The sequence below is a fragment of the Garra rufa genome, chromosome 13 (assembly GCF_049309525.1).
Source record: "Garra rufa chromosome 13, GarRuf1.0, whole genome shotgun sequence".
In the NCBI taxonomy this organism is placed as follows: Eukaryota; Metazoa; Chordata; class Actinopteri; order Cypriniformes; family Cyprinidae; genus Garra; species Garra rufa.
This window is the reverse complement of record NC_133373.1, coordinates 2,365,749-2,379,874: the sequence shown is the minus strand read 5'-3', so window position 1 is coordinate 2,379,874 and position 14,126 is coordinate 2,365,749. Positions and strand designations below refer to the sequence as shown.

The following is a 14,126-nucleotide window of genomic DNA, read 5'->3' as shown; positions in this document are numbered from 1 at the left end:
CAAGTAAAGATTTGTGTCTTGTTTTTAGTAAAAACAAGTCAAAATTAGGTGAGTTTTTGCTTAAAACAAGCAAAATAATCTGACAATGGGGTAAGAAAAATAATCTAGTTGTCTGCTTGAAATAAGATTTTTTTTTTTTTTTTTCACTAAAAACAAGATAATTTTTACTTGTTTAGAAAATCCTTCCTGATTCAAGATTTTTTTTTAGATATTTTGGCTGGAAACAAGACAAAAAATCTAAGTAAGAAAAGCATTTTTTGCAGTGTACTGACATACAGAGATTACAACCATAAACAAAAAGCATAGAAACTGCAATTTGACATTTTGTTAAAATGTGACCCTGGACCACAAAACCAGTCATAAGGTTAAATTTTACAAAACTGAGATATATACATCATATGAAAGCTCAATAAATAAGCTTTCTATTGATGTATGGTTTGTTATGATAGGACAATATTTGGCCGAGATACATCTATTTGAAAATCTGGAATCTAAGGGTGCAAAAAAATCAAAATACTGAGAAAATCACCTTTAAAGTTGTCCAAATTAAGTTCTTAACAATGCATATTACTAATCAAAAATTACATTTTGATAGGTTTACAGTAGGAATTTTACAAAAAATATTAATGTAACATGATCTTTACTTAATTTCCTAATGATTTTTGACATAAAAGAAAAATCAATAATTTTGACCCATACAATGTATTTTTGGCTATTGCTACAAATATACCCCAGCGACTTAAGACTGGTTTTGTGGTCCAGGGTCACAAATGTAAAGTTGTAAAGATGTATTTGCACAGCAGAAGAATTAATTGGGGAAAAATGTAGATCAAGAACAATTTTGAAATCTGATCGTGACTCCCAGAATCAGAATCGGATCAGATCGTGAAGTGCCTGAAGATTCTCACCCCTAGTACACACACATCCAGGACGTTCTTCTGTATGGATGTTTCTCATCCCATCCCATCTCAACATGTTAACATGAGTCTAGAGTGAGGAAACTTTGTTTACTTTGTGCAAATATACATCCAAAAGTACTCCTGTCATGCCCATGTAAAGAGGGTACACCTTGTAAATGATGCATAATATGTACAAAGGTATGTGTCCATAAAACACTGTTTACTTGAAGCATACTCCACCCTCTGGGATTGCATCAGTAACACATAACGAGAAGTCCATCAGGCCCACAAGTACACCTTAAAAACATCTGTGTACTAAAAAGCTTATGCTTTGACGAAAATACAAGATGCTCATTTCTTGCCTCAAATACTTTCACTTTTAATTAAGAAAACCATAGATTTCTCCTGAAGATGTCAAGGTGAGGTGTAGAGATTCCAAGTCAAAATGTTAGAAATGTTGGAGGCAGTCAATTTTGTTAAGACAAAACTGGTATCAATCTGCTAGCCTAGCCAAATGTAGAAGAATAAAAGTACTGTTGCTTTTGGATATTGAAGTTGTCCAGTACTCAAAGAAAGGATCCTAATAGTGCCTGTCCTGTTAAAAATTAATAAGAGGAGAACAGGAAGTCATAAATGCGCTGCTATAATTCTGACACACCTTGGAAGTAAGTTACCTTAAAAGTAAAATGTATGATAACTGACTGTTAACTACAGTTGCATAGTTTTCATGCACTTTGTTACCTTCATTTCATTGCATATAAATCTCTCTCTTAGGCCATATTCTGAACTTCTATATTTTTATTTTTTTGACTTCTAAGGTTTCTTGCACCAAAGACACACACAACTTAATTTCATCACCATTGTCATAAGTCTCAAAATTAAATGGGTGTTTTTGTTAATGCACTTTAAAGTTAGTTTTTCTGTGTGTCATTTACTAACCACTGCAAATCAGCATTGTTCATCATAATTGGTTATAATTATGTTTGCCTTGGTTTTTCAGCTTTGTTTTAGTATTTTAGAAGTTTGACTCATTTAGGCGATTCGGTTTGTTTCAATGATTCATTCTAGTTTCTGCTTTTCACTTCATCTTGTCATTATCACAAGACGTGATATACTTGATATAGGTTTTAAAAACTGGGCATGAACGAAAGTCTGAAATCACAAATTGTTTAGTTTGATTTGCTGTGCATGAGCTTATAGTGAAGTTAAAGTGTCGTGTAGTACATTATTTCCAAGTTTCAAATTGAAAGACAATGTGTCAAAAGTCTAATTAATTATGTTTTTGTGGTTACTGTGACTCTAGCTCTTATTTAAGAGGTTCTCATGAATATTTTAGTGCTTTTATTTGAATGAAATATGAAGCAGATACATTTTACATGCAAGAATCATTATGTTTGAACAAAGCGGTTTAGAATAAAGAAATACAAAGAAACTGAATGTACTTTTATGGCAGAATTATTCATAAAGATTACCTTTTTTCACATCAGGAGGATCATACATCATACAGGAATCCACATGTATTTTATAATATTGTATAATTAATATTAATTTCCTGTCTTTTTGTCTTTTGGTTATCTGTTTGTAGGATTATGAATCCATTGTGAAGTTAGTTGAAACACTGGAAAAGCTGCCGACCTTTGACCCCGTGGCTCATCCTCACATAAAGTTCCACTACGCCTTTGCCCTCAACAGGTGATGGCTGAATATCTTACTTAAAATACTGTGACACCACATAAACACAGCTAATCAGAATATTTGATATTTAAGGGCAGACACTGCAGGCAAAAACACTGTTTTTTTTTCATGCACCTGTCAAGTTTGAGATTTTGGGCTTTTTGGTTTGGTTTTCTCAGAATAGTGGAAAGAAAACACCCAAAAGACACTGTTATGCATATTTTTAAAGGCTTAACGTTTTCTCAAAATGAGTTTTTTTTTCTCCTACACTGAGCCATAAATCTCCACTTCAGTAGCACTTAGACACACCAAACTTTACAGTTCTATTCCTGTCTATATCCTGAAGGTTTTTACAGAGGGATTTGTTCATATATCATTTGCTTGATTTTATACATTTTACCCCCCCCCCCCCCAAATTGTAAAAAATACAGTGTTTCCTATTTTCCTAAAAGTATTTTCTCGTTAAAATGAGATTCCTTCTGTAAAAACATTTGACTCTAATATGTCAAAAAAATTAAATTAAACAATTTTGAAATTGACTTTATTCAGTTTTTTTATTTTTGTGCTAGAAATGTATGCAAATAAGTACGTTTTATTAAATAATGTCTCATTTGCATATTTAAACCTAACATTTTAGAAAACTTGTAATACAAAAAATGTTTGCAATCAATGTAATCAAGCAACTTGGTAAGTAAGGTGATAACTATTAGTTGTTGTTTTTTAAATAGTAAAAATACATTGTTTTCCGTCTGTTACAAGTTTTTTTCTGAATTATGGAGTGACAAAATGAAATACCCCAAATCCCCTCTGTAAAAACTTTTGACTCTAATATGTCAAAAAATAAATAAACAGGAATTTTGAAACTTCATCCAGTGTTTAGATTTTTGTACTAGAAATGTATGCAAATTAGTGCATATTTTATTAAATAATGCCTCATTTGCATATTTAAACCTAACATTTTAGAAAACTTATAATACAAAAAAATGTTTGCAGTTATCAATGTAATCAATCAACTGGGTAAGTAAGGTGATAACTGTTAGTTTTTTTTTTTTTTACCCTATTCACCTGCAGTGTCTCGCTTTAAACTAAACTAAAAGTATTTGAACAAAAAGAAAATGCATAGATCTAACTTTTTTGTTAATTTCTGATTTTCACAGTCTTTTTGGTTTGTCCCTGCAGGAGAAACCTACCAGGAGACCGTCAGAAGGCTCTGGACATTATGTTGCCGTTGGTGAACTCAGATGAGCAGGTGGCATCGGATATTTATTGCCTGGTTGGACGAATCTATAAGGATATGTTCCTGGACTCTCATTTCATCGACACTGATAGCAGAGATCAAGGCATACACTGGTGAGGATCACATTTCATGCAAAAATACAAAAACAAAATGAAGTCTGCTTTTAGGATTATTGCATTGTGAAAGTGTTAACAGGTTTTATGAGATTCACCAATAAAGTGGCCATAGTAACAGGTACATTGGCACTGTACTGTCTCGGTTTCTTTCCATATACAGGTTTAGAAAAGGTTTTGAGTCTGAGCCCACGTTGCACTCTGGGATAAACTATGCAGTGCTGTTATTGGCTGCAGGACATCAGTTTGACTCCTCCTTTGAGCTGCGTAAAGTAGGTGCGTTTGATTGACAGCTTGGATAATACTGGCTTGAGACTCAACCACTCAGTTCAACCACTCCTACAAAAGTGGTGGGGCAAAATGTTTTTTTTTCTTTTTTCTTTCTACTATTTTTTTTTTAACTGTCTGGCATCATAAGAACTTCCCCTGAAAGTTTGTGCAAGATCAACATTTATTTTGTGTCACTACCACGCAAGTTTGGGATCAGTAAGATTTTTAATGTTTTTTTAAAGAAGTTCCTTATGCTTATCAAGGTTGTTTGTTTGATTAAAAATACAGAAAAAAATGTAATATTGTGAAATATTATCATGATCTAAAACAATGTTTTTCTATATTAATATACATTAAAATTTAATTTATATCTGTAATTAAAGTTACATTTTCAGAGTCTTCAGTGTCACTTGATTCTTCAGAAATCATTATAATAAGCTGATTTATTATCAGAATCTTTTGAAAACAGTTGTGCTGCTTTATATTTTTTTTAGTTACCTGTGATACTTGTTTTTTAGGATTCTTTGATCAATAAAAGGTTCAAAAGAACAGCATTTATTTCAAATAGAAAGGTTTTCTAACAATATACACTACTGTTGAAACGTTTGGGGTCAGTAGATTTTTATTCTTTCTTTTTTTGAAAGAATAAATACTTTTATTCACCAAGGATGTGGTAAATTTAATAAAAAGTGACAGCATAGATTTACAATGTTAGAAAATATTTATATTTTAAGTAAATTGTTCTTTTTAACTTGTTATTCATTAAAGAATCCCGAAAAAAAAGAATCACAGGTTCCACAAAAATATTTGGCAACGCAGCTGTTTCCAAAATTGATCATTCTAATAATAAATCAGCAAATTAGAATGATTTCTGAAGGATCATGTGACACTTAAGACTGGAGTAACAGCTGATAAAAATTCAGCTTTGCATCACAGGAATAAATTATATTTTACAGTATATTAAAATAAAAAACATTATTGCATTACGTATGATGGATGTTTTTTGTTCTTCAAGTATTGTTTAAAAAATTGAAATAAAAAACAGTTTACATTAGTTATCCTAATTGTATGGAAGCCCGTTTCCGGCACTAAATAAAAAAGGTTATTACGACTTATCTCACAATTCTGACTTTTTCTCAGAATTGCATGATACAAACTTCTGACTTTTTTTTTTTTTTCTCTGAATTGTAAGATATAAACTCACAGTTCTGAGAAATAAAGTCGCAATTGCAAGATGTAAACTAGCAATTCTGAGAAATAAAGTTGCAGTTGCATGATATAAACTTGCAAGTGCAAGTTATAAAGTTTGAATTCCCAGATATTTAAGAAATTAAATCAGAATTGCCTGATGTAAACTTGCAATTGCAAGTTTATATCTCACAATTCTGAGAAAAAAGTCTGAATTGCGAGATACAAAGTCGCAATTGCATGAAAACAATCTGAATTGCAAGTTTATATCTTGCAATTCAGACTTTATTTCTCACAATTATAAATTTATATCCCGCAATTCTGACTTTATAACTCGCAGTTGTGCATTTATATCACAGTTCTGAGAAAAAAATTCTGAATTGCAAAATATAAACTCGCAATTGCAAAAAAAGTCGCAGTTACTTTTTTATTTTGTATTCAGTGGCAGAAACGGGCTTCCATACAATTGTGCAAAAATAATGTGACAAATTGAAAAATTCATTTGCATATTAATTTTGCCATTTTCCAAAATACTACTGTTGATACTTGCTAATTAATAAAGACCGTCCTCATATATCCCATATATTATACAGAGAGAGGAACCAAAATGTCATATAAATCAATAAATTAATAAGTCTCCCATGTATTAATATGCGTCTTAATAGAATATATGCAGTTAATCTGTGTGTTTTGTAGGTGTGAAGTTGAGCAGTCTCCTGGGGAAGAAGGGCAGTTTGGATAGATTACAGAGCTACTGGGATGTGGGTTTCTTTCTCGGGGCTAGTATTCTGGCCTGTGACAACACTCGAGTCATCCAGGCCTCTGAGAAACTCTTCAAGCTTAAAGCTCCTATTTGGTATGTGCACGAAATTACATTTCACATGCGTCACTGTTTCAAATAATATGTATTAATATATAACTATTACAATTTAAATTTGAACAAAAACAGTGTTTAGGACATTTCAATTCATAGAGAGTCCTGAAATCTTTCATTGATTTTATTTGATTTTTTTAATAAAGTAATCAAAAACTCACACACAAAATGTGCTTTTTACTTCTTCGACAGTGTATAGTATAACATTTATAATTTTTTATTAAACATTGATTGAGCAAACATTTTGTTGGAAAATAAATCATAAATCTGGCTTGTTTTGTCTGTGTGAGATAAAAGCCTCATCAGCACAGAACAAAATATTATTATAAATACACTACTTAAAGTATGCAATACGTTTAGTAATATGGTTTGCGTAATATTCCAATTAATACGTGTTCAAAACATTCACTTTAGCAAAGTTTGTACTATTTTCTGTTTATTTTGATGAACAAAACTATTTATTTAGCTTAATATTCCGTCATTAAAATATGTTAATATTATAAATACAATAAATAAATAAAGATGATTCTTGAATCTTTGAAGGAGGTTCCATAAATTAATCTGGTTTTACATCAACAGAGCTGTGCATTACGTATGAGAGATGTTTTAGTTTTTGTTTTGTATTGTTTAAAAACATTTAATTAAAAAAACTTCTTTTTGGTGACCCTTACTGTAGGAAAGCCTGTGTCCACCACTAAATAAAAGATAAAAAACGGACTTTTTTCTCAGAATTGTGAGATATAAACTTGCAATTGTGAGATATAAAGTCAGAATTGTGGGATGTAAACTCATAATTGCAATTTAAGTCAGAATTGTGAGATAACAACTTGCAATTCTGTGAACATGTCTTTTGTTTCTCCCCAGAACTGGACTTTATAACGTATAATAAATATATGTTCTCCATTTATATGATTAAAGTCATTTTTAAATATGATTGTGTTATTATAAATATGGGCTGTTGTTCATTCATTAAGGTGTTTTATGTGTATTTCAGGTATCTCCGCTCTCTGGTTGAGACCATCCTCATCTATAAGCACTTTACAAAACCAACCACTGATCCGCAGGCCCCTAAACAAGAGCTTGTGGACTTCTGGATGGACTTCATGGTGGAAGCCACCAAAACAGATGTGACATCCGTCCGTTTTCCTGTATGAACCCTCTTCACACAGTGACTGTTATACTGCGTTGCCACATTGCATTGCCAAACCAGAACACTTACTGTGAGAAAGTCATTTAAGACACGAAAGTGGCATTCACATTTACATGCATTAAAAAACCCTGTTATAAACCCTTATAAACAGTCATTTAGGCACTGGCAATTGTTATTTTATTTTATCTTAGTGCTAGTAAGAGCATTGACTTGATACACCTTGTAAGACTAATGGCTGTTAATGGCATGCAAAGCATTAATTAAATTTTTTTGCATGTTTTTGTTGTGTGCAGGTGTTGATATTAGAGCCCACTAAAGTGTATCAGCCATCTTACCTCTCAATCAACAAAGATGTGGAAGAGAACACATTGTCCATCTGGCACGTGACTCCTGATGACAAAGTAATAACTTCCTATTTATCTGTTTGTTCTTAAATTGAGATGTTTTTTTAATTGCTGTACGACTGTAATTCTCTAAATGCTTACAAATCCAAACATTATAGTATAGAGTGCTGCACATTTTTAAGGAAAAGCATGACACTCTTCCATGTTCTACAGGATTTATTTATTTTGAGAATGCATATGTTTCTTCATATTCATTTCATTTAAGCCGGTCTTAAAAAAGCTCCTAAAATGTATGTGCCTTTTTCGTGTATTATACATACATGTATACATGCACTACCACTCAAAAGTTTACGATCAGTAAGATTTTTAATGTATTTTAAATAGGTTTCGAATGCTCATCTTGTGAAATATCATTACGATGTAAAACGGCATTCTTCTATTTCAATCTACATTAAATCTAATTTATTTCTGTGATCAAAGCATCATTACTCCAGTCTTTAGTGTCACATGATCCTTCAGAAATCATTCTGATATGCTGATTTATATCAGTGCTGGAAACAGATGTGTTGCTTAATATTTGTTTGGAACCTGTGATACTTTTTTCAGGATTCTTTGATCAATAAAAAGTTAAAAAGAACAGCATTTATTTAAAATAGACATCTTTTTTATTTTCTATTTCTAAATTCTTCAGAAGTTTTGAGACATTTTTGCACGATTTACTTGCTGCATGCGGTCATTGCAAGTCATTTCCTTACTTGTCAGTGAGGAAACAAGTCGGCGGCCTAAGATTTTGAACGCAACCTGTATTTCATGCACGTCCAACAATGAAATATAATGTAGTCAGTTTATTGTGAACATCATTCGCTGTATCTTGCAGACTGCAAATGCTATCATGTTTTAATGCTATCCGTCGTGCAGAAAAAAAAAATATGCGAAATTATGTTATGCCTGGATGGATACAATTTCTCTCTCTGTGTTTTAGAATCAAGGGATCCATGAGTGGAATTTCAGTGCTACATCAGTACGAGGAGTGAGGTAAATGCTGTAGGGTAAACTGACCTTCCAGCACTAGAAGACAGCAGTAGAACATGATTTATTTACTATACACTCTATTGCCAAAAGAATTCAGACCCCCTTCTAATGAACAGGTTTGACTATTTTAGTAATTTCCATGAGCACAAATCTTAATGTTTAAGCATATAATGATATTCTAGGGAATTTTGTGCTTCTAATTTTATAGCAACAGTTTTGACAGAACCCTTTTATATTCTTACAATGACAATGCATCTGTGTATAAGGCAAGACCTAATCTTATCTGTCCACCTCTGGTATGACTTTAAATGCAGACCTTGAGCTAAAAACTCATCACCAAACAACAATGACTTTTACATATGGGTACAGTCATTTTAGACACTTCCAAAACTGTTGCAACAGAGATGGAAATACAATTTTTAAATACATGAATTGTGTTTTCATCTTTGTTGCCACAGATTTGGAAGTGCCTTTTTCTGTTCTAAAGAAGGGGGTGTCCCAATACTTTTGTCCATATAGTGTACAAGATATTGGTTTTTGGTTTTGGAGTTTTTGGTGCAGAGTCTCAGCAGAGAATATGCTTAAACATTAATATTTACACTCATGGGAATTACTAAAGTAGCCAAACCTGTTTACTGCAAAAAATGTTTTGTCTTGTTTCCAGCCAAAATATCTAAAAATTCTTAAATCCAGAGGGATTTTCTAGATGAGTAAAAATTATTTACTTGTTTTCTGAAAAAAGAAAAAAAAAGTCAAAATTAAGTGAGTTTTTCCTTAGAACAAGCAAAATAAGTTTTTTATTTCAAACGGAAAACAAGATTATTTTTCTTACCCTATTGGCAGATTATTTTGCTTGTTTCAAGCAAAAACACTTAATTTTGAATATTTTTTTCGGAAAACAAGACAAGAAAATCCGTCTTGATTTATGAATTTTTAGATACTTTAGCTGGAAACAAGACAAAAAGTCTAAGTAAGAAAAGCATTTTTGCAGTGTTCATACTTTTGGAAAAATAGTGTATTATACATATAAATATTATGACCTGGGATAAAGCATTTTTTTTTTAACCTTCTTTTTTTTTTGTCTAAAGCATCTCCAAATTTGATGAGCGCAGCTGTTTTCTGTATGTGGTGAACAACTCTGAAGACTTCCAAATCTATTTCTGCGCAGAGATGCACTGCAAGAGGTATGCCTTTTTCCCACATTGCATTTATTTTTTCTTACAGTGCCTGCAGATTTGATTGCCTACTAGACTTATTTTAGACACTAGCAATGCAAAATGCATCAGCCAATAATTCCATCTGCTGCTAAAAGCATTAGACATGGGCTGTTGTTTAAAAATAGCAAATTATTTACTTTCAGTCATGAGGGGGCAAGAAATAGAGACGACAGACGGTTACCAACTCATGCAATGAAAATAAATTATATGAACGAACATTTCATTTGTGAAGGTGACCACAAAACCAGTCTTAAGGAGCACGGGTTTATTTTAATACGTTGTATAGGTCAAATTTATCAATTTTTCTTTTATGCCATAAATCATTAGGATATTAAGTGCAGATCATGTTCCATGGAAATATTTTGTAAATTTCCTACTGTAAATGTATCAAAACTTCATTTTTAATTAGTCATATGCATTGCTAAGAACTTGATTAGGACAACTTTAAAGGCAATTTTCTCAATATTTAGATTTTTTTGCACCCTCAGATTCCAGATTTATAAATAGTTGTATCTTGGCCAAATATTGTCCTATCCTAACAAACCAGACATCAATGGAAAGCTTATTTATTCAACTTTCAGATTGTGGTCGATGGTCACATTTATACTATGTGCAGGCCCAGGGCATACTATACTAAGAAGGTCTAAAAGTTAATAACAATGTGCATCTTTGTGTATTTAAAGCATGTGCACTGTCATTTAAGTTATTTGACTTTATAAGTTGTGATGATGTCTGTCTTGCGTAGGTTCTGTGATCTGGTAAACACTCTCACTGAGGAGGCCTGGAAAGGCACAGAAGAGCCTGAGTGTGAATCGGAGGCTTTAGAGGTAAATGATTGTTGTTTGCTTTTGCTATATATATAGTGCTGAGCAACAGGGAGGCAAGACAGTAAGTGATTTGTGTTCTTGTGTGCCTGCAGTATGATTATGAATACGATGAGCATGGAGAGAGGGTGGTTCTGGGTAAGGGCACGTTTGGGGTAGTCTATGCCGGTCGTGACCTCAGTAACCAGGTGCGCTTAGCCATCAAAGAGATTCCTGAACGGGACAGTAGGTGAGCAAGTTTTCTTTTTTTTACAAATTTCTGGAAGGACATTTTATTTCACTTTGAAATTGAATTCATTTGGATAGGAATGTGTGTCATTGCAGTAAATATATGTACACTAATGCTTTTTAAAGAAGACTTATTTGATCAAAATACAGAAAAAAAAACTGTCATATTGCAAAATATGTTTTTTTTATTTGAATATACTTTAAAATATAATTTATTCCTGTGAAGCTCAATTTTCATCAGCTGTTACTCCAGTCTTAAGTGTCACATGATCCTTCAGAAATCATTCTAATATGCTGATTTATTATTAGAATTATAAATGTTGGAAACAGTTGTGCTGCCAAATGTGTTTTAGAACCTGTGATACTTTTTTCAGGATTCTTTGATAAATAAAAAGTAAAAAAAAAAAAAAAAACAGTTTTTTCAAAATATAAATCTTTTCTAACAATGTAAATCTATCACTTTTTATTAATTGAACACATCCTTGGTGAATAAAAGTATTATTTTCTTTCAAAAAAGAAAGAATAAAAATGTACTGACCCCAAACTTTTGAACAGTAGTGTATATTGTTAGAAAACCTTTTTATTTTAAATAAATGCTGTTCTTTTTAACCTTTTATTGATGAAAGAATCCTGAAAAAAAAAGTATCACTGGTTACAAAAAAACAGTTTTATTTTTTTATTTTTTTTTTACTTTATTTTTATAAACTTTAACACAATAACAAACTTACAACACTCCTTCATGGGTACATACATAAATACTTTTGAACAGTAGTGTATATTGTTAGAAAACCTTTTTATTTTAAATAAATGCTGTTCTTTTTAACCTTTTATTGATGAAATAATCCTGAGTATCACAGGTTACAAAAAAACAGTTTTCAACGTTGATAATAAGTCAGCATATTAGAATTATTTCTGAAGGATCATGTGACACTGCAGACTGGAGCAATGATTCTAAAAATTCAACTTTAATTACAGATATAAATAAAATTTTAATGTATATTAATATAGAAAAACACAATTTTATGTCGTAATAATATTTCACAGTGTTATGTTTTTTGATGAGCATAAGAAACTTTTTTTTTTAAAAACATTAAAATCTTACTGCTCTCAAACTTTTGAGCGGTGATGTATATTTTGACAATGTTGACCATTTTGACCTTCATTGAATTCTATAACGAAATGTACTTTTCTCATTGCACAGCCTAGAAAACTTTTGTGTAGACTTGCCACAATGTCATAATTTTTATAACAGTGTTTATAACAGGTTTAAAACATTTTTTGTATGCATTTAAAATAAACATGAAAACAAAATGGACAAATTAAGTGCAATCAGATTAAAGTGTGTGTTGATTACCTAACCTCAATATTTTAAGCATTCAGGAATGCCACCCACTGCAATAAATATTAAATATTAAATGAATACAGCATGCAATTTGTTCTGTAATGCACAATGTTACAATGAGAATGACATAATAGTGATTGAAACTTATTTAATTTTTAATTTAACTTCACAAGAAATAGCAGAAAAGCACAAAATTATTAGGCAGATAATTACAGATCATGCAGGTGTGAATGGATGTTAATGCGAAGATACCAGTACAAGGACTAGAACATGCAGAATTCAATATATGATTAAAAAAAAAAAAAAAAAAAAAAAAAAAAAATATATATATATATATATATATATATATATATATATATATATATATATATATATATATATTTATTTATTTATTTATTTATTTATTTATTTATATTTTTTTTATTTTTTTTTATCATATATTGAATTCTGCATGTTCTAGTCCTTGTACTGGTATCTCTGTATACTATGGCAAAACTACCTCCATTATGGCATATATCCAACGTGAAAAGTCTGATTACTTGTTACTGTTGTCATGCATAATTTCCAGTGTTCTAGATGCATGAGTTGTATGTGCATGTGTCATGTGTGTTGGCTGGAATTTAGGATAGCTCAGTGGGTAAAGCATCAGATTTTTAATCTGAGGGTTTATACACTTTATATATAATATAAATGCATAAGCGTTATTCAAATGTACTTAGGAGGATATGATTAAGCAAATGTGAATAGAAAGAAGAAAAATGCATGCATTTACACGGCTGCAAGTTCATCTAACGCATGTAACACCTCTGTGCTGATAGATATTCACAGCCTCTGCATGAGGAAATCGCCCTGCATAAACACCTCAAGCACAAGAACATCGTGCAATACCTCGGCTCCATCAGCGAGAATGGCTTCATCAAGATCTTCATGGAGCAGGTGCCTGGAGGTGAGACCTTTACAGCGTACTTCTTTAGGCCAAAATTCATCTGTATTATTCAAAATGTGAAAAATGCATTTTTTTGTGAATCACAGGCAGTCTGTCAGCATTGCTAAGATCAAAGTGGGGTCCTCTAAAGAACAATGAGCCAACTATCGGCTTCTACACCAAACAGATACTGGAGGGTCTCAAATACCTGCATGACAACCAGATTGTTCACAGAGACATTAAGGTAATAAACCTTTCGTCCTGAAATGAGGTTGAATACGCAGATGTGAAGTGATTGCAGTGTTGTCACGATACCAACATTTTGACTCAATACTCCTACTGAACCGATACTAAGACAAAAACATAAAATGACAGATAAAGTCAGATAAAGGTTATTTTTTTTATCTATTAAAAAAGCATTCCATCCCTCTTTAAAAAAAATAATAATTAAATCTTTGCAAATTTGATAAGAGCTAAAAGGATAACGCCAAATCTTTTTTCATGAATTAGTCATTTTATTTCACAATAATTTATATCATGATATAGTCAATTTTTATTTTATCTTTGTTATTAATAAGAAGAAGAAAGATGCAAGTAACAAACTAAAGGACAAATGCAATAAAACAAAGACACAAATGAAATAAATAGGGCCCTATGAAATTTGTTTTATTTATTTTTTACGTTTAATTATAATTTTAATTATTATATATTTTTTTCTAGACTCTAATTTAATGGTTACATTACAAAATAGTGTTCAAAAAGCATGTGTAATTAATTTAAATCATGAAACGTAGACAATTTAACAAAAG

The 14,126-nt window shown here is 31.4% G+C and overlaps 1 protein-coding gene across 1 annotated transcript in view; it reads left to right on the top strand.

Moving 5' to 3' along the window:
- Positions 1-14,126, top strand: part of map3k5 (mitogen-activated protein kinase kinase kinase 5) — a 52,097-nt gene that overhangs the window by 21,264 nt on the left and 16,707 nt on the right. Inside the window, exons 6-17 of the mRNA XM_073817091.1 lie at positions 2,485-2,591; positions 3,753-3,923; positions 4,087-4,199; positions 6,078-6,237; positions 7,250-7,403; positions 7,699-7,806; positions 8,732-8,784; positions 9,870-9,965; positions 10,744-10,825; positions 10,918-11,051; positions 13,211-13,338; positions 13,425-13,561. Of these exons, the coding sequence (XP_073673192.1) occupies positions 2,485-2,591; positions 3,753-3,923; positions 4,087-4,199; positions 6,078-6,237; positions 7,250-7,403; positions 7,699-7,806; positions 8,732-8,784; positions 9,870-9,965; positions 10,744-10,825; positions 10,918-11,051; positions 13,211-13,338; positions 13,425-13,561 (1,443 nt within the window). The remainder of the gene's footprint in view (positions 1-2,484; positions 2,592-3,752; positions 3,924-4,086; positions 4,200-6,077; positions 6,238-7,249; positions 7,404-7,698; positions 7,807-8,731; positions 8,785-9,869; positions 9,966-10,743; positions 10,826-10,917; positions 11,052-13,210; positions 13,339-13,424; positions 13,562-14,126) is intronic.